The sequence below is a fragment of the Bos indicus x Bos taurus genome, chromosome 3 (assembly GCF_003369695.1).
Source record: "Bos indicus x Bos taurus breed Angus x Brahman F1 hybrid chromosome 3, Bos_hybrid_MaternalHap_v2.0, whole genome shotgun sequence".
Lineage (NCBI taxonomy): Eukaryota > Metazoa > Chordata > Mammalia > Artiodactyla > Bovidae > Bos > Bos indicus x Bos taurus.
In genome coordinates, this window is record NC_040078.1 from 40,604,292 (window position 1) to 40,632,179 (window position 27,888).

The 27,888-nt window shown below is 34.6% G+C and overlaps 1 protein-coding gene across 2 annotated transcripts in view; it reads left to right on the forward strand.

Moving 5' to 3' along the window:
- COL11A1 (collagen type XI alpha 1 chain) overlaps window positions 1–27,888 on the forward strand; it is a 223,393-nt gene that overhangs the window by 143,054 nt on the left and 52,451 nt on the right. For both annotated transcript variants that reach the window (XM_027536365.1, XM_027536366.1), the window contains exons 39-46: window positions 1,939–2,046; window positions 2,448–2,537; window positions 2,800–2,853; window positions 18,839–18,946; window positions 24,628–24,735; window positions 25,653–25,706; window positions 26,800–26,853; window positions 27,368–27,475. In XM_027536365.1, coding sequence (XP_027392166.1) covers window positions 1,939–2,046; window positions 2,448–2,537; window positions 2,800–2,853; window positions 18,839–18,946; window positions 24,628–24,735; window positions 25,653–25,706; window positions 26,800–26,853; window positions 27,368–27,475 — 684 coding nt within the window. The remainder of the gene's footprint in view (window positions 1–1,938; window positions 2,047–2,447; window positions 2,538–2,799; window positions 2,854–18,838; window positions 18,947–24,627; window positions 24,736–25,652; window positions 25,707–26,799; window positions 26,854–27,367; window positions 27,476–27,888) is intronic.

Consider the following 27,888-nt stretch of genomic DNA (forward strand, 5'->3'; position numbering starts at 1 on the left):
AATGTACTCAGCTGGAATTTTACCCCTGCTACTAACAAATTATAGCAAAAGAGCCAGAGCAGTAAAGTGTCTTAATTACTTAATTGCTTTAAAGAGTCTTTTCTCAGCCTACAATTAGTTCTTAATACTTTGGTAACTCAAACACATACACACACACACACACACACACAACACAGAAACAAAATATGTATCTTCTTTCTAGGAATATGTGTGATAGAAGCAAAAATGAAGAATTCTTGGATTGGCTTATCCTTTTAATTTCAGAGGTCAATCTTGAACCAAAGAAATTTCTTTTTGCTACTGTATCAAGGAAAAAACAGTGTGCATGATACTCTTTTTGCATACTTCTATGTGTGTATATGTTGAGCCTTTCTTTTAATTAATTGCCTAACAATTTAAAGAAAAACCTCTAAAATACTTTTGTTTTTCTTTATTCCAAACAACTTCAAAATGATTTTCTGTGATAATTTAACTAAAAGAATGATTCCTATTATGTCACTTATGAACAGAAGTAGAATTAGGGCCCCAGCTAGAATGTAAACAACTTGGGGTTTAACTGAAATTTTCAGATCCTCGCATTTTTGAAAGTTTATCTCTGCCTAATGCAAACATCTGGTTTCTGAAAACTGTGTCCTTTCTTGTCCTCTTACTGTAAGGCATAAAAATAGCAGATGTGTATGATCATGCATCTTCATTGGATTATTTTTCTTCATTGGTCCTTTAAATAAGAAAATTCAATAGCCTATTTCAGATTTAATCCTATTTTCATGTTAGGACATAGGAAGTGATTTAATAGGAGCAATATTGATTGCAATACTTGATATCCACTCCTTTTTTTTGTACATTCATGTAAATCACTCCTCATTTTCGTCTTGGTGATAGCCATTACATTGAAATTCTGATTGATGTTTAAGGAAAACTTCCTTTGGGGAGAAATGCTTGCACAATAATGATAAATTGGGGGCTTTCAGCAATACATAATTAAAAGAATTTAAATCTAGATAGGTATACCCAAATTTGGGGTAGATGTGTTGTTTTTTTTTCCTAATCCAAGACCAAAAGGTAAGAATCTGTTGCAGTTTTAGAAAAATAAGAGAGAATGATAGCCTATAAGCAATTTAAGTAACACACTGGACTGTTTAACAACATTAGCATCTGGAAAATTTCCCTTTATATATCCTTAACTTTATTCTAAGCAGAGATAGAGAGTGACTGGTGACCATTCTCTGTTTACACTTGCAAGGTCATTAAAGTCTAGCACCACAGAATGGCACAACTCAGGGGACACATAAATGACCTGACATTTTTCACTTTGGCATTTGCAGCAGTTTAAGGCAGTGGGCTATTTGTTATAGTCTTTGGCCTGAAGGAATTGCCAACTGAAATCCATGGTTGTCAGGATCTCCCTGACACATTCTCTAGACTATCAAATCAATGTAGATTTACAATTGGAAGGTCTCCAATCATGGAAATTCTAAGGAGAACCACTTTGGTTGTTTCGGTTCCAGGGAACTTGAGCTTATTATCAAGCAGTGATTCACTGACTAGCTACCAGTGTGGTATTAATAATGCCTCTTTTACTTTTAAATTTATTTGACATCTTATATACAAAGAGGGAAGGAGATGAAATTATAATGATAAAATGGTTTTTAACAATATTTAGACTGGCTTCACTCTGAAAAAATCTGGTATTAAACAAAGAAAACAGCTCTTTAAATTTATCTATATATTCCCTTTACACACTCAGATTTTAATCAAGATTATGCATAATCTTTCAGACTTCTATTTTACTTTCAATGCTTTATATGCAATTTTGTAGGACACCATGAAAATAATTGAAAATGATATACCTTTGTGAAAGGGAGTAATATTTGTTATCTTTGCAAAAAAAAAAAAAAAAAAAAAAACCAATCTGATGAAGTTTTTCATCTGCTTTAGGGACCAACTGGTGAGACTGGTCCAATAGGTGAACGTGGACATCCTGGCCCTCCTGGCCCTCCTGGGGAGCAAGGTCTTCCTGGTGCTGCAGGAAAAGAAGGTGCAAAGGTACATACACCATGCTGTTGGAATTTTCTTGGCTGAAATCATCCATTTACTTTTTACTATAGCTTCTCATCACTTGTCTATAGATTCTCTAAATATTGGTGTAGTATTTAAATGAATGTCAGAAAGATATCTTAGTAAAATATTCCGTTTATTGTACTTCAAGTCATGACCGAACAAAAATATGAGAACATATAGCTTCATTGACCATAAAACCACCCATTCATGCACACTCAGCTGTAGATAGTGGTTAGTTCATTTGAATGTATGTGACATTCCACACACTACTCTCATCATTAAATGGTATTCAAACTTTACTCACACTAGGTTAGAGGTAATTACAGTTTTGTTTTTGGGAGCATGTAAGTTTACTTCCTATGATGGATGTATGTTATATTCCTTAGGGTGACCCAGGTCCTCAAGGTGTCTCAGGGAAAGATGGACCAGCAGGACTACGTGGTTTCCCAGGTGAAAGAGGGCTTCCTGGAGCTCAGGTATAATTAACATATTAATGAAACATGTAAATAAGATTGCTTTTTAGAAGCATTCTTTTGGTCTCAACTAAATAAAGATTCATGAGTAATTAAAGGGAAATATGTGAGCATATGCACTGGTTGTGGTAAAACATAGAGCAATAGATTAATGTATTTGTGTCTGGAATCACTTCCTGACATTCTCATTATTTCAGTCATACATCACCTCTTATTTATATTCAATTCATATCAATTCATTTTCTTTGCTTTTCACTTTTCCCAGGGTGCCCCTGGATTGAAAGGAGGAGAAGGTCCCCAGGGCCCACCAGGTCCAGTTGTAAGTATGATTATAAAATAGCCATGCAATCCATAGTTGCAAATTACAGCACTTCTTTGATTACTCTCATGCTGTGATCCCACAGTGTGTGGAAGAGAAAATAAACATATGTCAATCAAATCAGTCAATGCCTGGTCTGTACTAATTGCATGCTCTCATGAGTGCAGAAACAGAAGTGCTTAGATGATGAAAATATTTATTTTACCACTGCTGTCAGGAGGTGAAAGGAGCTATCTTGCCTCTTGAAATACCTGAGAAAATATATCATAATTTGTCTGATTCTGAGTATTTGAATTTTATTAATGTTTATTTTTTAAAAAAAACATAAATATGAAAGGCATGTATCCACTTTATTTGTTATCTAGATTGCTTTAGTCATTGGCAAATTCGTAAATATTGGATTTTTATTTTCTTGGGATATGTATCAATCTCCCAGAAAGCATTAAATACAGCCTTTATTTTTTTCCATAAGTTTACCTTCATTCTTATCTGTGAAGTTACCAACAATAGCCAAGCTATCATTTTTAGTGGTTTCTTCTCATTCTCCATTTTATTTCACCAATCTAAAAGGCTGAAAGTTGCCTAAACTCTCAGCTCCACCTCCAAAATATTTTTTTAATTTGTCCCCCTTTCTTCGTTTCCACTACCATCACCTTTGTTCAGACTCTTTCCTTTCTCACCTTGCTTAATAGTGTCTTAACCTACCTCCTGACTCCATTTTTAGTCTCTTTAGTTGGCTTTGCCCACTGATTCTAGAATTATAGGTTAATGTCAGTTGCTTAGTCATGTTCGACTCTTTGCCACCCCATGTACCATACATAACCCACCAGGCTCCTTTATGCATGGAATACTCTAGGCAAGAGCCTACAGGCTCCTTTGTCCATGGAATTCTCCAGCCAAGAATACTGAAGTGGGTACCCATTCCCTTCTTCAGGGGATCTTCCCAACCCAAGGATTGAACCCGGACTTCCTGCATTGAAAGCAGGTTCTTTACTGTCTGAGCCACCAGGGAATACAGAGTGCCATTTTTCTGCTTATACATATCTCATGGTCCCACACTGTCTTTGGAAACCAAACCCCTCATTATGACCAAGAGGTTTGTTCAAAATTTGATCGCTGTCAGTATCATCTATTTTATTTTCCTGAAAGCCTACATTCTAATTCTTCCCTATTTAATGCATTGAACTTCTTGTTTATCATACTAATACAATTTTTACACTTTGCTGAGAATATACTTGTCTTCTTCCAAGAAACCCCATTTTTCCTATCTCTATTTGAAAAAAAATCCTACTCATCTATAGAGATCAAGTTTAAACATTAAATCTCCATAAGGTCATCTTTGGACGGTTTGCCTCCATTTCATATATTAGTGAAATCTCTTCACCCTTTGTTCTCTTTGTTATGATTTATATTTTAGAAATTGCATTGGAATATGTTTGGTTATCTCTTTCATTAAGACTGTAAGTTCCTTGAATTAATTTGGTTCCATTCACAGCACAGTATTGTCAATATAATCATTCCATATCTCCCTATTTAAATTTATCATACATCCTGATATTGGAGTTAAGTGTGTACAACATAAATAATACTAAGAAAATAACAATATAATCTTTGGCAGATTGATTAACATTATATTTAATCTGAGATCATACAAATGTCATAGGACAATGATTATGGTGGTATGGATATCTGATAAAGATTTTTTAAAAAGAAAAATAATATTTGATATTCATAAAAATATAAAACATTTTAAGATATCCTTATCAGTTAGTGGTGGTAGCACTAGTGGGAAAAATAGTTGAATAAGACAGAAGTGCTTCAATTTGAGCATAGATGTTTATATGCATGGCTCAGTTGTGTCTGACTCTTTGTGACCCTGTGAACTGTAGTCCACTGAGCTCCTCTGTACATGATATTATCCCAGCAAGAATACTGGAATGTGTTGCCATTTTCTCCTCCACAGTATCTTCCAGATGCAGGGATCAAACCCACATTTCAGTGACTCCTGCATTGGCAGGTGGATTCTTTATCACTAAGCCAACTGAAAGCCACTTTGAGCATAGGTAGAGCCTTCAAAATTTTCAGTGCAATGCAATCTATTTATCCAGAACTTTAGATTCTAAAGTGAATTTTATTTTGTAATATGGATTCATTTTTTTTTAGATCAATGGTAATGCATCTGTGAAACCTGAATCATGAGTACAGCATTTAAGTTGTTTTAAGTTATTTTTAGGACTCAAGCAAACAATGTTATCCCAGTTCTTTGGACAGTTGAAATTAATATATTTATGAGGTACATAATATGACCAGGAGATAGAGATATAATTTAACAGGATATAAACTGATTATCTGGTTACATCTGAAAGAACATAGTAAAAATGAGTTTTAAAAGATCTAATATTTATTCATTTAACATCAAGAACTGTTTATTTGGCGATTTCTACATACTTCCTAGTGTACAATTAAGCTGCACAGAATATACACCTTTAAGAGACTTAAAACTAAATAAAACTATAAATCAGCCAGTGATTAAATGCCTAATGATATACAAACAACAAATATTAATTATTCAAGGGCAGGGGAAGAGAAATCAGTAGAGTGTCAGGCAGGAAGTGGTCCTTGAATTTGACTTCACAGAGTATAGAAGATTACAAAACTATGTAAGATCAAGAGAATGATATCAGGAAAGGAATAAGGTGTTTAGGGAACATCTGGTCTTACCAAAGTGGGCATCTTAGACAAGGACTGAACCGTGATGAATTATTTCTAGGATGCAGCTACATACTTTCATAATCTAATGCAAAAATATATGTCATATGATTACTGAAGCTCTAAAATGCCAAACCGAAATAATTTGAAGATCTGGAGTTTTTCAAGTAAGTGGATTATGAAAACTACAATAAAGTGTTTTGCAGTAAAACAATTTAATAAAGTTTTAGGGGAAAAGTTGTCATTAGTGTATAATATATATAACAAAGAGGAGAGAGACTTGTTGAGCATAAAATTTCAGTGATCAATGTCATGATAAAAGAGTGAACCAATATAAGGCAGTAGGAAGTCAGTGGCCCAGGATGAAAGTGAAAGTGAAAGTGAAGTCACTCAGTCCTGTCCGACTCTTTGGGACTCCGTGGACTGTAGGCCACCAGGCTCCTGCGTCCATGGGATTTCCCAGACAACAATACTGGAGTGGGTTGCCATTTCCTTCTCCAGGGGATCTTCCCGACCCAGGGATCGAACCTAGGTCTCCAGCATTGCAGGCAGACGCTTTAGTAGGATTTATTCCTAAGACTGAATATGGGTAGTGAGGAAGATGAAAACAGAATGATGACTTCAAGCTTGTGTCCTTGTGGGAGTGACACTTTAGTGGTGACTTGGTTAATTTCATCTGGTCAGGAACAACAACAAACACTAAACTCTCACATAAAAGCTCAAAGCCTCTTAGTAGTAACAAAAGATTTTAAAACGCTTTTATACTTTGCTGATGGAAATGCTCTACAAATGCTGATTGTGGGTTTATTTATTTGGAATTAAAATCTATTCTTACAATAAAATAACATATCCAAGTCTATAGGCATCAACAAATTAAAATTCTTCTTCAAAGTTGGAAAAGGAACCACTAAAAGGAAAGACATCATCCACATTGACTATGCTTTATGCTATTGTAATTTCTATAAAATGTTGTAAAAAGATCCATGATGAGGTTCCTACTCCATGAAATAAAAGTGAAGTGAAGGGACTTTCCTGGTGGCTCATATGGTAAAGAATCTGCTTGGCAATGCAGGAGATGTGGGTTCAGTCCCTCAGTTGGGAAGATCCCCTAGAGAAGGAAATGGCTACCTACTCGGGTATTCTACTTCTGCTGCTGCTACTCCTAAGTCGCTTCAGTCATGTCCGACTCTGTGCGACCCCAGAGATGGCAGCCCACCAGGCTCCCCCGTCCCCGGGATTCTCCAGGCAAGAACACTGGAGTGGGTTGCCATTTCCTTCTCCAATGCATGAAAGTGGAAAGTGAAAATGAAGTCGCTCAGTTGTGTCCGACTCCTAGCGACCCCATGGACTGCAGTCTACCAGGCTGCTCTGTCCATGGGATTTGCCAGGCAAGAATACTGGAGTGGGTTGCCATTGCCTTCTCCATTCTACTCCTACTCCATAGCAAATGCTAAACAAGCCTTAGTTTATTCCATTTAAATCAAGTACATGCATGTGAGGTTTGATTTTGCATTTTTTTATTTCAAATTACCAAGATTTAGACCAAAAATTTTTGATTCTCTAGATGAAAACTATAATTTATTCAGAAAATTTTTTCATGGTAATTCTTATTTTTTTTAGAAGATTTATGATATCATCTTGCTTAGTTCAGTCACTCAGTCATGTCTGACTCTTTGCCACCCCATGGACTGCAGCATGCCAGGCTTCCCTGTCCATCACCAACTCCCAGAGCTTACTCAAACTCATGTCCATTGAGTTAGTGATACTGACATCTCATCCTCTGTTATCCCATTCACCTACTGCCTTCAATCTTTCCCAGCATCAGGGTCTTTTCCAATAAGTTAGTTCTTCGCAACAGGTGGCCAAAGTATTGGAGTTTCAGCTTCAGCATCAATCCTTCCAATGAATATTCAGGACTGATTTCCTTTAGAATGGACTGGTTGGATCTCCTGGCAGTCCAAGGGACTCCCAAGAGTCTTCTCCAACACCACAGTTCCAAAGCATCAATTCTTCGGCTCTCAGCTTTCTTTCTAGTTCAACTTTCACATTCTTACATGACTACTGGAAACACCAGAGCTTTGACTAGATGGACCTTTGTTGGCAAAGTAAGGTCTCTGCTTTTTAATATGCTGTCTAGATTGGTCATAGCTTTTCTTCCAAGGAGCCAGTGTTTTTAATTTCATGGCTGCAGTCACCATCTACAGTAATTTTGGAACCCCCAAAAATAAAGTCTCCCACTGCTTCCATTGTTTCCCCATCTATTTGCCATGAACTGATGGGACTGAATGCCATGATCTTTGTTTTCCTAATGTTGAGTTTTAAGCCAACTTTTTCACTTTCCTCTTTCACCTTCATCAAGACGCTCTTTAGTTCTTCACTTTCTGCCATAAGGGTGGTGTCATCTGCATATCTGAGGTTATTGATATATCTCCCAGCAACCTTGATTTCAGCTTATGCTTCATCCAGCCTGGTATTTCGCATGATATACTCTGCATATAAGCTAAACAATCAGGGTGACAGTATACAGCCTTGACATACTCCTTTCCCAATTTGGAACCAGTCTGTTGTTCCATGTCCAGTTCTAACTAGACAAGACCTATTACACTGACTTCATAAACCATCCATGGATCGTAATCTACATTTAGGAAAAGCATAGTCTCTAAACTAGGTCTCTAGTATGAATTTTTAGATTACTAATATTGATAGTCCTACTTTTTGCCAATAAAAAGTTACTTGCTTGTTTATTTTTCTTACCTACATTTCTTTTTTTTTACTTTTTAAATTTATATTATCTTTTAGTTATGTCTTCCTTGTAAGCTGCTGTAAATCTTTTCCTGTGAAAAACTGTAATTAAATAATGAATATGCCATTCAATCTATTAAGCTGAAGTTTTACAGATTCATTAAATGGACATTTCCTGCATAGAGCTTATGGTTTACTGAAGAAGATGGGTTTTGTCTATGAAAAGCAAGTTTGTTTATGAGTTTGACTTAGTCTTGAAGTGTTCAATAGTATTTTAGTCCTCTTAGCAAAAAATTGGTATTTCATCATCAAAGTTCTCTGAAGTTCTAGCTACTAGGAGTGTATGCATATTGAGAAGCAGGTTTTAGTGCTCCCGCTCAAGATGAACAAAATTATCCCAATGGGATACTGTTCCTTTGGGCTTCTAAAGTCTGGCCTAAACCAAATGCTCTCTGTATGCATGATGATATACACAATAGCTGGTAATAGATGCCCGTCAAAGGAGGGCATGTTTTCTCCTCTCAAGGGGTTTACTGACTAAATGGATGTCTTGATGCACACAGAAGGCAGGAAGAAGCAAGAGGCTGAACAGCAAGAGAGGAAGGCAGCACAGCATTTTTCTCATATGTTAAACACAGACTGAGTAAACATTTTATATTTATGTTAACATACAGTATATACAAATTGATTATGCAAACGAGCTCTCAGATTGCATTTACCACTGATATATTTCATAAAATAAATTAAGGAAAATGTATTCCCTAAATAATCTCTCCCTCATATTTTTCTTTCTCTGATAAGAAAAATCCCCTCAAGGACTTTCCTGGCGGTCCAGTGAATAAGACTCTCATCTGCCAATGCTGGGGGCACAAGTTTGATTCCTGGTCAGGGAACTAAGATTCCATGTGCCACGTGGCATGGCCAGAAGATGAAAATAATAATAATTTTTTTTAAAGAACCCTCATTCAAACATTTATTTCTCTAAAAATGAGGAGAATTTAAAAAATATATAATAGTGTGCTATTAAAAGCCCTTTATCCTTACAACAACATTTCTCACTCTCACCCCTACCTCTTAGAAAAGTGGGAATTAATATGGAGAATGTGTATGAGAGGGGCCAGATACATAGCTGCTAGAAAGTAAATATCCAAGATTTCACAACTGTGCAATATATCAGTCTTTGTCTCTTTTCTGTGACTTCTATTTCATAACTGTCTTCTGACGATTGTCTCTTTTTCTCTCTATGTGCTATTATTTCTTCCTGTTATTGTCCCTTCTTATCATAATTCCTATTCTAATTTTTCCCCACTTCCTATTCCAGAGAACCTTCTTCTTTACTGGCATTTTACTTATTCCTCAAACAAGGAGCTAGACAAGTTTTTAGAAGGATTTCGCTTACTAACTGGGTCACATGTTATTCTTTTGAAAGATGAAGTACACTTTCTATGTTGGGATCCACTTAGACCATAGGTGGCATGCAATCAGGATTAATCAGGTAGAGAGGTGGTTGTGGGATCAGTGACTAAAGACTGAGACATTGTAAGACTTTCACTTAGTCACTCAGTACTTATGTTTTAAATTCTAGTAATGCTTGATATTTTATCTGAATTTTCAGCTTCAGTCAGTTAAGTTCAGTCTATCAGTCATGTCCGACTCTTTGCTACCCCATGGACTGCAGCACACCAGGCTTCCCTGTCCATCACCAACTCCCGGAGTTTACTCAAACTCATGTTCATTGAGTTGGTGATGGCATCCGACCATCTCATCCTCTGTCATCCCCTTCTTCTGCCTTCAATCTTGCCCAGCATCAGGGTCTTATACAATGAGTCAGTTCTTTGCATCAGGTGGCCAAAGAGTTTCAGCTTCAGCATCAGTCCTTCCAATGAATATTCAGGACTGATTTCCTTTAGGATAGACTGGTTGGATCTCCTTGCAGCCCAAGGGACTCTCAAGAGCTTCTCCAACACCACAGTTCAAAAGCATCAATTTTCAGCTTATCTGATCTCAAATTCATGTAATCTGGAGAGTGAGAATTACCTCAAACTAGTTTTGCCATGAAGATTAACTTGGCTTTAAAAAGAAAGTGCTAGACCTTTTCCTTTCTTTGCTTCGTACTTGTGTAACTAGCTCTGTTCCTAAGAACTTGTATTTGCGTTTTTTTTTTTTTTTTTTTCTTCTCTCTAGTGGGCTGCCTTTTAACTGAAAGCAGATGAGATGATTTCTCTGATTACCTTTTTTTTTTTTTTACAAATGCTCCTCAGAATATGAAACACCTAGTGAACATAACAGAAAATATTTGTCTGGTGTTCTCTTGTGTGTGAAGTTAGAAAAATAATCACTATTCTCACTGCTCCAAGGAAATAAGCTGATGCTGTTGACTTTATTACCATTGCAAAGTTTAGGGAAAAGGACTTCAGAAGACGATAAAGCTAACACAAACTTAAAGAAAGGTCACTGATTAGAAAAATGTAAATTCCTCTGGCTTTAAAAAATAGGCAAATGTCCAGTCTTCAGTTAGTGCTTGCTATTTAGTATTAAAATAACAGGATATACTTAATGATATTATGGCCATCATAATTTTGGTAATTCCTTACACACCTTTGCTGTTGTGTAACACACTTCAGTTGTGTCTGGCTCTGTGACCCTATGGAGCCTGCCAGCTCCTCTGTCCATGGGATATTCCAGGCAGAAATAGTGGAGTGGGTTGCCATTTCCTTCTCCAGGGGATCTTCCCCACCCAGAGATGGAACCCGCATCTCTTAAGTGTCCTGCATTGGCCCAGGGGTTGGTTGCCACTAGTGCCATCTGGGAAGCTTTTAATTTATCTTGTGTCCATTGCAATTTGAATTGAGGAAATATTTTTATAGCTTGTAGCCTCTTTTTCCCTCTAGTTAAGCAGTTTTGATGGGACAGTGTCACTGCTATATTGTTGAGTACATAAACAAAAAGTTAAATTAGGATTAAAAATACTATTTTGTGGGAAAAGTTCTGCTCTTAACGGTGTGGTCTTAGATATATTGCATATCAATTTTTATCTTAATTTTCTCTTTTATAAAATTTTACTTCTACAATCATTTGAGATTGCATATCTACTTTTGGATTAAAGCTGTTCATGTACACTACTCCAACATCTGTTGCATTCAAGGTTTAAGACAGACTTTAGATGTATCATTACATTAATACCAGGAAAAAAAAAGAGGGCAATTTATTGTTGTTTCCATTTTATTGGGAGAAAATTGAGCCAAATAGAAGTTAATCAGTTTGTTCAAGCTGGGAAAACTAGTGGTTTCAGTGCTGAAAAGGAAAAGATCACATACACAGTGACACCGTTACTTAGGGCTTGCTATGTGCCAGTCAGAACTTGAAGGACTTTAGATCCATATAAAAAACAAGCAAAACTGTTACCTTTGGGAGACTATCATTATCCATTTAAACTATGCTTAAACTCAAAGTATTCCTCTTAGATGTAATTGTTCATTTATCTGACAAATATAAAGCCCTCTGTTCTTCACTATAGCCAGTTATAGAGCAATACAATAAATTCTGTAGCTATAAATGTCTACACTTCATGGAAAAATTGCATTTACATGGTGAGTTTCTTAAGGGCTGATACCTGCCATAATACATTTTGTATTCTGTCTGAGTCACAAGAGAGTAGAGTCTCTCTATATTTTTGTTAAATGTGTAAATGGTTCTCTTTTTGATAGTGGGTTTAAATTTTCATTTTTAATGAACTTTCATAAGTGATTCAACTGGGATTAAAGGATTCATAAAACTTATTCTTTTAAAAACTGACCTGGGACTATTTAAATAAGATCCATAAGTTTGTAATAGCATGTGTTTAATCAGTAGGTATCATCAGAGATTTTCACTTTTCCATTTATAGATATGTAATATAAAATCATTGCAGAATATGCTGTTATCAAAAATATCTGGACATAGTATGTTTGAAATAACTAATAGGAAAGAAATTGCAATTGTACCTTAGGGCAAAAATATTCATTGGAAATGTCTCTTCTTGTTTTAATCCACTGTTTCATAGTTAATGAGCTGTGACAAGATTATAAGCACTTTTTTTTAACTTCAAGGAAGCAAAGTGTTTTTATTGTTAATCTTAATGCAGGTTTCACAAGCAAGATGGCAATCTGAAATTTAATATTAGGAATGCTTCAGGGAGTAATTAAAATAGTTAAGTTTGCAATAAAGATAGTATATTATATCTACCAACTATACATATTATCAATGATTCAAATTAGCATTATTTCTCTGCTTGATATATGTGAAAATATTTATTTGATTATTTTTGGATATTAAATATACTTCACTATAAAATTAACAAGCATTCTTTTCTTAAATAAAAGCTGTGAGTTATTTTCATGTGTCAATTATAGTGTCTTGTTAAGATAATACATATTTCTCAATTATATACCACATCCTCTGTGGAAAGTATATATTCAATTGATATTCATCTGCAAATTTGGTAAATTTCTACTGACTACACATGAGTTTATTTAGGAATTAAATTTTTTAACATATCCATAATTTATAAAAGACTAGTGCATATATCTAATTGTATCATTATGTTCTTAAGTATATTATTATTTGTAGTTATGTAATACATACAGTTATTATTTTAAGCTTCGGAAATATTCATGATGAAATCAAATCATGAGTATTTACAGGACAAAATTCAGCTACAAATGCTATATTAATGCCTTCAGAAAATAATAGTAGAAAACCTAGAGTACAATGGTAACTGTGTAAGGAATATTTAGAATTATGTCTCATGATTTAAATTCTCAGAATAATACAACTTTGGACAGAGGAGGTTGTCATCCTGAGCATAAAGAGTGGTTGGAATTTTAACAGTACAGGGAAAGACCAAGGACTGTCCAAGGTAGAAGATAAATGGGACCAATCAGATGTATAAATGGGCGCATCGTTTTAGAGGGATAATGAGAGATTTAGTATTTTCACATAGAAACAATTTTGACAAAGAAACAATTTTCACATAACAATCTATAATGTAAAATAAAACAAAATTTCTTAGTGTGATTATATTAATATTTTTCTGAGAAAATAAAGGATAAATATGTTCTCAAAAAATGCATGAACTCAAACTATTTTGACTTCTGTATATTTGTTGTTGTTCAGTTGCTAAGTCTTGTCTCTTTTTGACCCCAAGGATTGCAGCATGCCAGGCTTCCCTGTACCTCACTCTCTTCTGGAGTTTGCTCAAATTCATGTCCATTGTGTCAGTGATACTATCTAACCATCTCATCCTCTACCACCCTCTTCTCCTTTTGCCTTCAATCTTTCTCAATATGAGGGTCTTCTCCAGTGAGTCAGCTCTTCACATCAGGTGGCCAAAGTTTTGGAACTTCAGCTTCAGCATCGGTCTTTCCAGTGAATATTCAGGGCCGGTTTCCTTTAGGATTGATTGGTTTGATCTCCTTGCAGTCCAAGGGACTCTCAAGAGTCTTCCCCACCCCCACAGTTTGAAGCCATCAGTTCTTCAGCACTCAGCCTTCTTTATGGTCCAGCTCTCACATTCGTTCTTGACTACTGGAAAAACCATAGTTTTGGCTATGGACCTTTTTCATCAAAGTGATGTCTTTGCTTTTTCATATGCTGTCTAGGTTTGTCATAGCTTTCCTTCCAAGCAGCAAGCATCTTTTAATTTCATGACTGCAGTTACTGCCCGTAGTTACTTTGGAGCCCAACAAAATAAAATCTGTCATTGCTTTCATTTTGTCCCCTTCGATTTGCCATGAAGTGATGGAACCGGACACCATGATCTTAGTTTTTTGAATGTTGACTTTTAAGCCAGCTTTTTCACTCTCCTCTTTCACTGATTTCACATATTTCTACATATAAGAAAGGGAAAATCACAGCTGGAAGGTAATGAAAAAGTCCTATTTTGTCACATGTGTTAAATAGTTCTCAAAACTAAAAATAATTCTTCATTGTAAAAATTAAAATAAAATAATAAATAATAGTGACAAAGGGCAAAAATTCTATTGAGTTTTATATAGCACAGTTCAAATGAACTGTATAACTATTTGGACAAAGGCAATAAGCATTGCCATTAATTCTTTCTCATTTTAGAAAGTATTCAACCAACATGAACTTATTCTGGTACAAGTGGCTTTAATTGGCCTCTATTTCTTATACTTATTAAAATTTAGCATAATATGTGTAAATTATAGTGGTACAAGCAAGTAGGAATTTTTTCTTCACCACTGTGAAGTACTCTGTATTGCAGGAAGAAACTGAAACAGGGCACATGAGTGAGACCCTGAGCCTAACGGCCTTTACCTGAGAAATAAACAAGTTGCACAGGAGTTAAATTATATTGCACATGTAAAGTACTTAATACAATAAGTGTGTAGTAGGGTCATTAGTTGGAAAATAATAAATTCTCTTAAAATACACATCTGCTTTCTAGTGAATCTCTTCTTTTATCATTTTGGTCTCATAGCTGTCAGTCTTAACACAGTTTAAAGTGATGTCTTCCTCAGGTAGTCTTTGAAAAGCTGGGATTTAAATTTAAAAACAGGATCAAAGAGAAAGATTTCATGGCCTGAGAAGTTAAAATGTATCTCTTTACAATTTGTATCATCAATTGCAAATGAAATATCCCAGCACTTAAATTGGATACTTAGTTTAGATTGATAACTCTAATGGGTAATAATGCTTGTGTGAGATTTTATAGGTAAAATGTTAAAAATGCAATACAGCCACCTTATATGCACATTGATCCTCAAGAAATTAGATTTTCAGATAAGTAAAGACTAATCTTTAAGGATGACAGTGTTTTCTTGGAATGAAAAAGAATCACTCTGCTCACACGTATATTGTCTTCTGTTTGTATGTGTGTGTGTGTGTGTGTGTGTGTGTGCTCAGTTGCATCTGACTCTGACCCCATGGACTGTAGCCCACGAGGCTCCTCTGTCCATGGGATTCTCCAGGCAAGAATTCTGGAGTGTGGGTTGCCATTTCCTCCTCCAGAGGATCTTCACAACCTAAGATTATTTACTACTTTGCCACTTGTGACCTTTCTGTTTACACTTTTACCAAAAAAGACTACTTTCATTGCTGAAATTTTTATTCCTCTTTTTTCTGTAATTCAGGGCACACCTTTGTGTTTCTCTCAATTTCAGTGTCCTTGCTCTTCTTTTTCTCCTTGTCTTCCTGCTCCTTTCTCTGTTGCACATTGTTCATTTTATTATCTCCCCTGCCCTTCTCCTCTTCCTCCACTTTTCCTCTTTGACTTCTCTGTCACTTATAAGACTGATCTTTGCATTCCTTTCACTTTTAGGACTGTACCTGTTAAATGCACTCAGACGATTCTCCTTTTTATTTTCTGCACTGGCCTCTGGTATCATTCACCCAAAGTCTTGCCACCTGGTTAACAGTCACACTGCTTGTGGTTGACTCTTTTACATAAAATATTTTAATATTATTAAATTAAAAATAACATTTTGACAGAGGGCAGATGCTTTTTATTTAAAAAATACTAAATAAAATTTTCCTTTGCAATTGTTTTTCTTTCATATTTGATTAATGTGGTTGATAAAAATAAAATTTTCACATAACTTGATTAATTATTATCCATCTGCACAGCAATTCCTGAGTTTGTTTTTAAAATGTATACTTATTATAACTCAAAAATGTCACTTGTTTATATCAAGTTCAAATTCCATGATTTTTTAACTATACTTTTAGTGAAGTTTCTCAAATGATTTCTATTTCCTAAGTTTAAAATATCCTATAATAAAACAACCATAACAGTGGTCCAGTTAGTCTTAAAGAAAATGAGACAACATTAGTTTTCTAGTGTTACTCTTAAGTTGTTCCCAATAATCTAAAATTTGTATAATTTCTATTCATTTTAATTGCTTTAATTTTCAGATACCTCACAAAATAAAAAGAGTACTCTATGTAGCTTGTATATGTAGCCAAAAAAATGTCAAGAAATTACATAGTAAATAGTCTTGTCAGTTCAGTTCTGTTTAGTTCAGTCGCTCGGTTGTGTCCGACTCTTTGCCACCCCATGGATTGCAATACACCAGGCTTCCCTGTCCATTTTCGAACTCCAGGAGCTTACTCAAAGTCATGTCCATTGAATTGGTGATAGCATCCAACCATCTCATCCTCTGTTGTCTCCTCCTCCTGCCTTCGATCTTTCCAGGGTCAGTTCTTCGCACCAGGTGGCCAAAGTATTGGAGTTTCAGCTTCAGCATCAGTCCTTCCAATGGATATTCAGGACTGATCTCCTTTAGAATGGACTGGTTGGATCTCCTTGCAGTCCAAGGGACTCTCAAGAGTCTTCTCCAACACTACAGTTCAAAGCATCAATTCTTCAGTGCTCAGCTTTCTTTACAGTGCAAGTTTCACATCCATACATGACTACTGGAACAACCAGAGCTTGACTAGACAGACATTTGCTGGCAAAATAATGTCTCTGCTTTTTAACACGCTGTCTAGGTTGGTCATAGCTTTTCTTCCAAGGAGCAAGTGTCTTTTAATTTCACGGCTGCAATCACCATCTGCAGTGATTTTTGAGCCTCTCCCCACAAAAAGTCTCTCACTGTTTCCATTGTTTCCCCATCTATTTGGCATGAAGTGATGAAACCAGATGCCATGGTCTTAGTTTTATGAATGTTGAGCTTTAAGCCAACTTTTTCACTCTCCTCTTACATTTTCATCAAGAGGCCCTTTAGTTCTTCAGTTTCTGCCAGAAGGGTGGTGTCATCTGCATATCTGAGGTTATTGATATTTCTCCCAGCAATCTTGATTCCAGCTTGTGCTTCATCCAGCCTGACATTTCGCATGATGCATTCTGCATGTAAGTTAAATTAGCAGGGTCATGTATATTATAAGACAGAAATAGTTTGTAATCCTCTGCAGTCAAGGAATAGTTCAATAAAATTGAATAGGTGCTACATTTAGAGAAATTACAATTCGATAGCCCCTGAGAGTTGTTAATGTCTTCATTTTCCGAGAAGCAATGGGTGGCTTTATGAAGTAAAGCCCAGGGAAGAGTCCTTGGTCAGGGTTGCTCTTGACTAGTTCCCTGATTATGGGAAGGACACTTAACTTCTTATGTTCTTCATCTTTTAAGACTGCTATTCTATTCCTGGGCTTCCCCAATAGTTAAGTTGGTAAAGAATCTGCCTGCAGTGCAAGTAGACCCCGGTTTGATTCCTGGGTCAGGAAGATTCTACAGCTGCACCAAAAGCTCCACAGAATCTTTCTGGGAGTAAAGTGACAAATAAGTGTTAAACTGACTTTTAAATTGTAAAGTACTATGTTAACACAAGTTGTTGTCATTATCATTGTTTTTATGTTCATATGTAATTAGTGTCCTAGCTAATAAAAATAGAACAAAGTCAGTAATTCATATTTGTAAAATAAAATTATTTCTAATTACATAGGCAGAATAATATTAGTTAAAAATGTGAAAGTACTGCATTTTCCAGCTTTTTAAATCATTTGAGTTTTAAAATGATGATATTATCTAGACTTCTTAATTATTAAGGGAATCTGCTAAAAATCATGTTTTCTAATATTTCACATTTAGTTCCTCCTGAATTAAAAGAATAAATTATAACTTAGCCACACATCTAGGAATTTAATCCAAAGACATTATTCTTGTTATCTTTCATTAAATAAAATTGAAGATGGTAAAAGGTTAACTTTGAGCTTTATATGACTTAGTAGATCTATGTTTTCATTTCTTTTTTTTTTGCTTTAAATAACACTTTTTAAAAATTTTTCATAAGATAATTAACATGAAGGCAGTACCCACACTTTCTAAAATTTTACATATTAAGTATTTTTAAAGCAAAATAATTTAAAGCATATGGCATCTATTTTGTAATTCAAATGGGCATATCTACTCAAATGTGAATTATCTGTCTAGTGTTCATAATAAAACCAAATGATCCCTATAGGACTCTAAGATAAATTTAAGGACTTATTTTCTTGGAAAAAGTCCAAGCTCTGGGATAGTGATTATTAAACTTTATTATGTAAAACATTATATTTGTACATTAATGCAATGACAATTTCTGAACTTATTTTTAAGACTTAGAAATTGTGACTGAGCAAGTTTAACGTGAAGTACAGAAATCATTTTGAAAATGTTAGTCTTAGACAATGTAACCTGCCAATTCATGATAATACAGGGAGAAAATTGTATAGTAAGGTACTGTTGCATTTATGTTTTATAAAGCATTGTGAACAATTATGAACACTTAAATGAAAAAGAAAATGTCTATAAAATGTTAAAGATATATTATTTTGAAATAGTTTTCTTCTTATCAGTATTTCTTAACTTTAATATCTGTGCTTAATATTGGGGCTAGAATTTAATCTTTTAAATTGTGAGTATTATTCTGAAATTTTAAAGTTATCTGAAAGTGACTTTTATGTTATACAAACTATAAGATGTCAATACTGAATAGTGATTCTTAAGTATCTCTTTTTCCATCTTTAATAACAAGATACCTTTTTTCCCCTATATTAGGGCTCACCAGGAGAACGTGGATCAGCAGGAACAGCTGGCCCAATTGGTTTGCCAGGGCGGCCAGGACCCCAGGGTCCCCCTGGTCCAGCTGGAGAGAAAGGTGCTCCAGTAAGTAATTTCAAGGAGGAAATATATTATACTGCTACCCTGCACAAGTTATTACTTTTTATTCAAGGATATTAGCTCTTCATACTCCACTGCATTCTTTCTGCATATGTGCCTGCCATGTAAACATACTTCTTTTTGTATTTATAATACAGAAAACTTCAAATTCAATTAAGTAAGATGACATTTTCCACACTTTATGAAGCCCTAATACCTGTGAGGGAATTGGATATTATTAATGTAAAAGCTTCTGATTTTGCTCCTTTTAAAAGTCCTTCTAAAATTGGACTTTTGATTAAAACTATAGTTTACAGCATAGAGTTAGAAAAATGAGCACTTTTCACTCCTATACAAAACTATACTTCATTTCCAATATACAACTTCATTTCCAATCACTTTCATAGTCTGTAAGTGAAACACATAGGGAGTGGCTGCCCTTTTTTATGTAATTTATGTTTTGATCTACAGTGAAAGAGGTGGAAAATATCTGGTCAATTATTTTATCTTATATCTACTGTTTAAAAAATTTATATTTAAATAATCAGTGTATTATATTCATTAGATTTATATTTCATCATCAAGCTTCCTTTCCTAATTTTGTTACTGTTTTTGATTTAATCATATTAATTTTCCAAAAAGAAAGTTAAAGCATTCTCTCATCCACCATGGTTAAAGCAAAAACCCAGTAAATGTATATAAAAGTTGCTGACCATCATAAGCAAAAATATGAGTTCAATACTTTTGTGTATATGTAAGTCTTGACATATGTAATTTAGTTTAAGCCTATAATCTTCAAAATACCTTTTTATCACTAAGGCCTTAGTTTTAGCAAGTTCAGTCTGATTTAGCATGTTGCTTTCATTGTCCATTGCCGTTAATGTTTGTGATTTTTTTTTAGTATTTTCAAATTGCAATGATTGTTTTTCTGTAGTCTACTACCTTTTAGAAACACTTAGAATAATTAGGGTAGGATGATATCACCTGTGGGTGGAATTTTTGGGTGACAGAAAAAGCATTTTTAATTGCTGAAAACTTTTTAAAGCAATACATTTCCAGCTTCAAATACATTTGAAGAAAATTTAGACATTGTTTTCTGAGATGTTAATGGAAAAGCATAAAAAATTGTTCTTTGTCTCCCTCTTAGAATTTCTATAATTTCCAACCAATCTCAGAAACTAAAGATTTGTCTATAAAACCTTTATAGTATACTGTGCACTGGAAGGGGATATAAAACACAGATTCAGGACATTTCACTCATTCAGGACATTCTTGATTTTCATTCAAAAATCCAGGGCACTCATATTTTGGCACAGCACAATTAGGAATGTATACAGAGAAAAAGAATATGCATTGCTTTAAGTGTAAATTGAGACTACATAATACTTATTAGAGAAGTCCAGAATTCCCTGAAGATAATTGAATTCTGGGTTTTAACTTGGTTAAATACCTAGAATTTATGAAGAGAAAATATTGAAATGAATGTAAGAATATGGAAAAGTATTGAAAGTTATAATAAGTTACTTCAGTGATGTAGAGGAGAAATTATTGATCAAAAGCCTTCTTAAGAGCTAAGATTTGGCCTGGGTTTTGGTATTAGTTGACAGAATGAGTCGGAAGGGAAAGGAGAATGCTCTGCCCATCCATTCTCTCTCAGTCATTCCCACCATGAAAAAAGTCCAAGATGTTCATTCTATTGTTATTTTATTAAAGAACAATAAATAAAGGATTGAAGATGGTTAGCATAACATTCTTATAGAAGTGTGGGGTGAAAGTATTCATAAACCTCCATGGAGAAGTTTAGTAAAAACTGACGGAGACATTGGCTTAGATGTTACATGAAGCCTTTTACCTCTTCGTTCTTAACTCCTCTGAACAACTTGTATTATAATTTGTCATATAACTATCAGTAAGTTAAGGCTTGCATAAAGAAAGAAAGACAAGCTAGTGATCTGTGAAAGGCAAGTCCTTGGTCTATTTACCTACCAAACAACCACCTTGGAAGGGAGAAAATGGAAAATGAGAGCCATGAATATCCATATGACCTCTGGCAATAACTGGCCTAATTTGTATCCCCAAATTAATCATCCAGATAAGAAACTTGGAGGAATAGGGGGTGCTGGAAAGCAGGTAAAGAAAAGAAAGCTAAAACTTTTTCTACCTAAGTGCATTAATAGAAATATTTTGATGGAAAGAATGATTATTGAAGAAACCTACTAATTGTATTAGGGAGGTACTGGATTGAAGGACTACAGATAGGAAGCTATGTAGATAATACATCTGTCTGAGACTGCTACAGAAATGGGGGATGCCAGATCCAAAACACAGTGAAGTCAATATATTGACCATAAATTGATTAGGCATTAGTAGGTGTAGGTACAAGGAAACATTATTTTCAGTTTCAAGAACATGTAAATATAATTGAAAAGAGAATGATCCAAGTCAGGATTGCAAATCTGGGAGTTATTTAGAATAAGTTTGATGTAGGAACTGTATTATTGAGTCTCCATTTGACGCAGTATTGAGGGAAGAGAAGAAAGATCTAGACTCTTTAGGGAAAATTGTAATGGTGAGAGTTCTGAAAGGATCCAGTAAGAGGGAGAGCAAGAGAGACTGTGAGTGATATGGAATATATCCAGTGGCACACTATCATGAAGGCCAAGAGAGAAAAGAGTTTCCTTTGTTGAATGTTTTAAGTGATCAAGAATACTCAAAGTTGAGAACAAAAGATAAGACAGACCAGGATTTGGTCATTGGGCATTCAAGACTTCAGGGTAATTGCAGTGGGGTTCAAAAAGAAGGTGGATGATAAAGGAGTAGAATAAGTGCATACAGAACACTTCAGTTAAGCCTGAGCCTAGAAGAATAAGGAGGCAGGACGTGGTAGTACTAGCAAAATTGAATGCATTGCCTCTGGTTATTATTATTACTGTGATGCAGTTATATTTATCTCCCTGGAGAAGGAAATGGCAACCCATTCCAGTATTCTTGCCTGGAAAATCCCATGGACAGAGGAGCCCGGTTGGCTATAGTCCATGGGGTCGCAAAAAGTTGGACATGACTTAACTTTCACTTTCAGTTTATATTTATCTACTTAACAAATAATAAGAAATAATCAATGAAAAGTGAGGAAGTTAAGGATGTCAGAATAAAGTAACGTTGCTGGCTTTGAGCCAATAAGAATTGAGCTGGGAGCTCAGTTCTGTTATTTATTTTGTTCATTATTTGGGATGTTAACATCTCTAAACCTTTGTTTCCTTATCTCTGAAAAAAAAATACCTTGATATTTTGTGATGAGTAGATGAAATTGTAGTTCTTTCACTTTGTAGGATCATCATCATAGGGTATAAACCAGAGTTTTCATCAAAATATTAATTAATAACTAGAAAATAAATGCATAAATTAGCTTTTGAATCAGAAGGAATGGATTTGGTGAATTAGAATAAAAGTTGAGGGTGTGGATAAGGCTAAGTTCACACAGAGTCAAACAAAGGACATGGGGATGATTAGCTAATTTTATCAGTGTTAATGTAATATTCAGCTATTAATATTGATGAAGAAGTAGAAGTAATGAAATAAACATTGCTTAAGGAGAGATCAGCGATGTTTCTGGTAGTCCTGTAGGTTATGGGCCAAGATATCCATAATAGGGGAGGCATTTACCATCTTGCAGGGTTATAAAATGAAGAATCTAAATTTAGATTGTTATAGATCTGTTGAAAGGTTATCCCTGATTCTACTCATACCAGGATCAAAAGAAATAAACAGCAGGTGATTCCTGGCAAGTGATTATGTGTACTATAATAAAGGCAGATAAGAATTAATCTGTTTAATTTATACATACTTTCATAGATTCAATTTTGGAGTTCAGATTCTGAAGGAAATTCAAATTAGGGAGAAATATCTGAATCAGTTGATGTTTTCAAAGTAGTGACATTCACTGTGAATAGCATAACACACTTTATAAGTGGAGATAGGTTTGTGACATTGTAATATTTAATTTGAATGAAATAAAAGGTCTCCAGTGTGACAATGGAGATATTATTAAATGATGATTATGACATAGTTTTGAAAAATGAGATCATATGGAACCCAATAAAGTAATAAACTTGTAAAAGTTGTTTTATAGATATTTATTTTTGTCATTAAGCAATAGATTAATTCAATACTCCTTAAATGGCTACTGTGGGCCACAGGCCAGGAAGATACAATGGAAAACAGAAACAGTTTCTTCTCTCACAGTTTATTGTCTGATGGAGCATTGGAAAATAATCAAAGAATCACAAAGTACATGTATAATTACAAACTCTGGTTAATGACATAAAGAAATGTACTGATATATATCAGATTATGACAGAAGGACCTCAGCTGGAGTCAGAGCCTTTCCTTGGACAGGGCATTGATGATGGAATTAAAAAGATGAGGAGGAATTAACTAAGTAGAGGGTCCTCCTAGGGGCATTCCAGGCAAATGAACAACACATGCTCAGGCCAAGTAACAGGAAGGAAATGTCATCAAGTTTAAAAAAAGATCTAGAGGAGTTGAAATACAGAGCAATGGCAAAGGGAGTAGAAACCAGGTAATAGGGAGACTGCACTAGCAGCTTGCTCTTTATCTTAGGAATGGTAAACAAGTAAATTGACTAAAGAATGTTGTTAAGATGATCTGTCTCTCCAGTTACAACATAGGAAATAGTTTGGAAGTAAGAATAGATGTGAGATAGGAAGGAGGTATTTCAACAGTTCAGAGGAGGGCTACTAGTATTTTGGGATAAGATATTAATGGTGGAGATAAAGTGAAGTAAATATATTCAAGAGATAAAACTTGGAAATGAGGTGGTAAGGGATAGGGAAGCGGGTAGATAGTGGGGTCAGGATAATGTAAAGGCAGGAACTAACGACATGGATTCCCAGATTGTATAACAGGAGGAAAGATAGAACTACCAAATACAATCAAAAAATAACTCTGTGCAGAACTGATGAGGTCTTCACTTTTAGGAAAGGAATTTTTGCCATCTTCATTACCAAGGCTCTACTTTTTCAATTATACAATATACTTAAATTTTAAAAGAGGAAAATAATGCCACCGTCAAAAGATAAAGAAAAAATTTTAAGAAGCTAACAACCTTTTCATTCTGAATCAAAAGCAAGAAAATTGAAATACCAAAATCTAGAAAAATTCATGAAACATTTGTTAAAAATGAAAAACATCTACATATAAAGCATATTATAAAGTTGGGCATATGAGCAAATGCATTGTATGGTTTTTGAGGCCTACCAGCCACTGCCCAGCTATTTCAATAGCAATACAGAACAACATAAAGGGTCAGTAACATAAAGGGTCAGTTTTCAAAAACATTAAGCATCTGATTTTTAATATATAATGCTTGATTTGAAAATGTGTGGTTCAAAGGAAAATTCTATTGATTATTTTTGTTGATTGTTGATTATTTTTTATGAGATTCATAAATGGTTAGCAATGGTAGTGTTCTTAGTCACGAAATAATGTGGGATATTTCATGTTATTATTTGCTACTGAGAAAATGCATTTTGGGTGAAAATCAAAACAATTTCCTTGTTAAATATGGAAGCCAGGGTATGACTCTTGTAGCTTCACTTATAAATTATGAGTGGCAAATTCATAGGTTTCTTACAGCCAAGTAATGACTTGGTGGATTTTCAATGCAGGGAGAAAAAGGTCCCCAAGGTCCTGCAGGGAGAGATGGAGTACAAGGCCCTGTGGGTCTCCCCGGGCCTGCGGGGCCTGCTGGCTCCCCTGGAGAAGATGGAGACAAGGTGAGTACTCTTTATTTATGTTAGTACATACCATGAAAAATAAATTTTTTCTCAAAAATCCTAGATATAATCTTTCTTAAGATTAGATATAAAATCTAAAGATATATTTTTCAAAGTTTCAATATAGCTTTCTTGTGCTCAAAAGTTTTAATTTAGGGGCTTAGAATTAGAATTTTCCTGTGAAATAGTATGTGGGATCTAAACAAGACATGAACAATGGTAGTGAGAAAAATTAGCAGATGCCAAAAACTCTTATCTGTTTTTAATGTTTCTCAGATAAATGTGAAATTCGAGTAATTAGTTGTATACATTTAACCATGGTGTCTTGGATATTGTAGGGTTAAAATTTAAGAATGAGCTGCATACATCTTTGATAATCCTGTACTTCTCTATTTTTTACTAATATGTAAGTGGAGATTCTAAGATCTTGATTTTAAATGTATAGCTGTGTTGTGTTTGAATTGAATATACTTTCTAGCATTACTGTGAAATTATATAACAAAATTTGTTAACCAGTGTGCTGATAATGCATTATACTTTAGCAGTTGGAAAACTAGGAGAAAAAATAGATTGATTTTTGATTAATGTGTAATTATATTTTTATATAAATCAGTGTATTTCCATTATCAGTTTATACTGGTGTTATTTCAGATGAAATTGATTTTGTGAATTGAAAATCCCAGCTGCAATATTCCTCAGAGTTCAGTTGACTTTTGTTTTTCTATATGCTTATCATATAGAAAATGATCTAGACAACAATATTAGTCAATACAGCAGAGTGATCAGTAGGCTTTTCCAATTTAAATAGTGACATTAAATGCTAGCACATAATTTAGTCATAAGATGATAGTGATCATAGTGCAATGGCAGGTATGGCATATTAGATATAAATTTTAACTCAAATATTTCAAATTCAGGGTGAAATTGGTGAACCAGGACAAAAAGGCAGCAAGGGTGACAAAGGAGAAAACGTGAGTTTCCTACTTCTTATTGAGGGGGATTATTAATTTAATTTCTTTTGCTATTAACTATGGATATTTCTTCATATTACTATTTCCTTATGTCTCCCTATAATATTACTACTATATTACCTCTGCAGTAACTATTCAGTTTGAGATTTGGTCAATTCTAATAAAACCTCTTTTCAAAACTTTGTGTTAAGAAATGAAATAATTCAAACCTTAAAACCTCAGAATGAGACTAAACTATCTGCAGTTTTCCCCTCCATTGCTTTTACACTGTTAGTTCAAATACCATATGGTTTAAACACAGATAACATCTTTGTGTTGCTATGAAAAAGACACTGACCTAGTGGAAACCTGAAAGGTACCCTGGTAGTCCCTCAACCACATCTCCAGAGCCTATGCTTCAAACATTGTATCCAATGTGTGGCAGTTTTAAGGAAAAGAGCGGTACAATTCCATGACTCTCGTGTCTGGATCTTTTATAGTGCCTGATTGTATAAAAAAAAAAAAAAAAAAGAAAGAAAACAGTTAAGAAAATATGTTTATGCATGGAAGACTCATAAAGCTACTGAAATCTATTGCTTAAAATAAGGAGTTCTGGTTTACTGAAAACATAACACTGAATTTGCTTGTGTTTACATATGAGAAAAATTCTAGGTTTTCATATATCCTTACTTTCTGTCTATATAGAATTCCCCACAACCTATTTTTCTTTTGGAAAATATCATATATATGAACTTTTTCATGTCTCTTTTTGAGATATAGATATCTCACTAAAGAAATCTGGTATTTTGAAAATTTTCAAGTGTGAAACTTTGACATGATTTATAAATATTCACATAGAAATCCTTTTTTAAATATCAACAGTATTACAGATGAGAATGTTTTCAATAACTGCCAATTTAAAAGTGATTGCAAGTAAGCAACTCTGAGGCTCAAGAAGTAAAATAAATAATGGTTGACTGCACTAAATGCAAAAACCTTTTTCTCCAAGAAGTGTATAGATGCTTAATAGATTTTGATCAATCAAATGTTCTGTACTATATAACAGGCTCTTCTGGCTTCAGTTTCAAATTTACAGATTTTTATCTCATTTCAGGGTCCTCCTGGTCCCCCAGGTCTTCAAGGTCCAGTTGGTGCCCCTGGAATTGCTGTAAGTGTTCCTCTTTGTTCAGCAAATCTTAAGTCCTTTCTGTTCTCTGATTAGATAGATCCATGAACTGTCACATAACCAGTCGATTTCATGTGGTAATAGGTTTGTTTGTATGCTTAACACTGAATCAAGTTTAAATTATCTAATATAGGTAGCCAAGTTGATCTTTATAAACAAAAAACACTGTGACATCATTGGAAGATAGCTAATAACCAGTTGGGAAGTACTTAATTTGTAGGAAATTCTGAACATTATTTTCCCTTGTTATGTAGCTCTTATTTCACTTGGTAAACATGAGAAAAATCAGAATAAGTCATATTCCATAATCAAATAATGTAAGTAAAACAAACAATGGTATATTTGCAGCAGATCATACAAATTTTACCTACTTATCACTTGGTTGCTTATAATAGACCAACTTTGATTAAATGAGGAATGATTATATTTTTATTATGTCTTATGGCAGAATCATGATTTTTTCCAGTTTGTGATCATTTGTCTTGGTCTTCTCTAGGGAGGTGATGGTGAACCAGGTCCCAGAGGTCAGCAGGGGATGTTTGGACAAAAAGGTGATGAGGGTGCCAGAGGTTTCCCAGGACCTCCTGGTCCCATAGGTCTTCAGGTAAGACGTTTTCTGCATTGCACATCCAGTCATTCCCACTTACTTCTCACACCAGGTTTTCTGGTGGATGTAAAACAAAGCAGAGGTCCTTTTTTCTATCTAGAAACTCGGGTTTTAAGTATAATAACCATTTTACTTAAACATATATCTGAACTTTAACTGCTTTTTACCAATTACTATTAATTTTTCTGAAACTTCATCAGCCTTGGCTTCTGTTTCTGGAGATTATTTAGCCCCACCTTAGGTTTAATACTGCTTTTCTTCATTCTCATTGTATATGGAAAATGAATGACAAGCTTCTTTAAGTGTATATCGAAAAGCACGATGTTAGAAAAGTTCTTTCACATATCTCACGGCAGGAAAATTAGTACTCGAGATGGCTAGCAGAAACAAAGAGCCTTTTGAGAAATAGC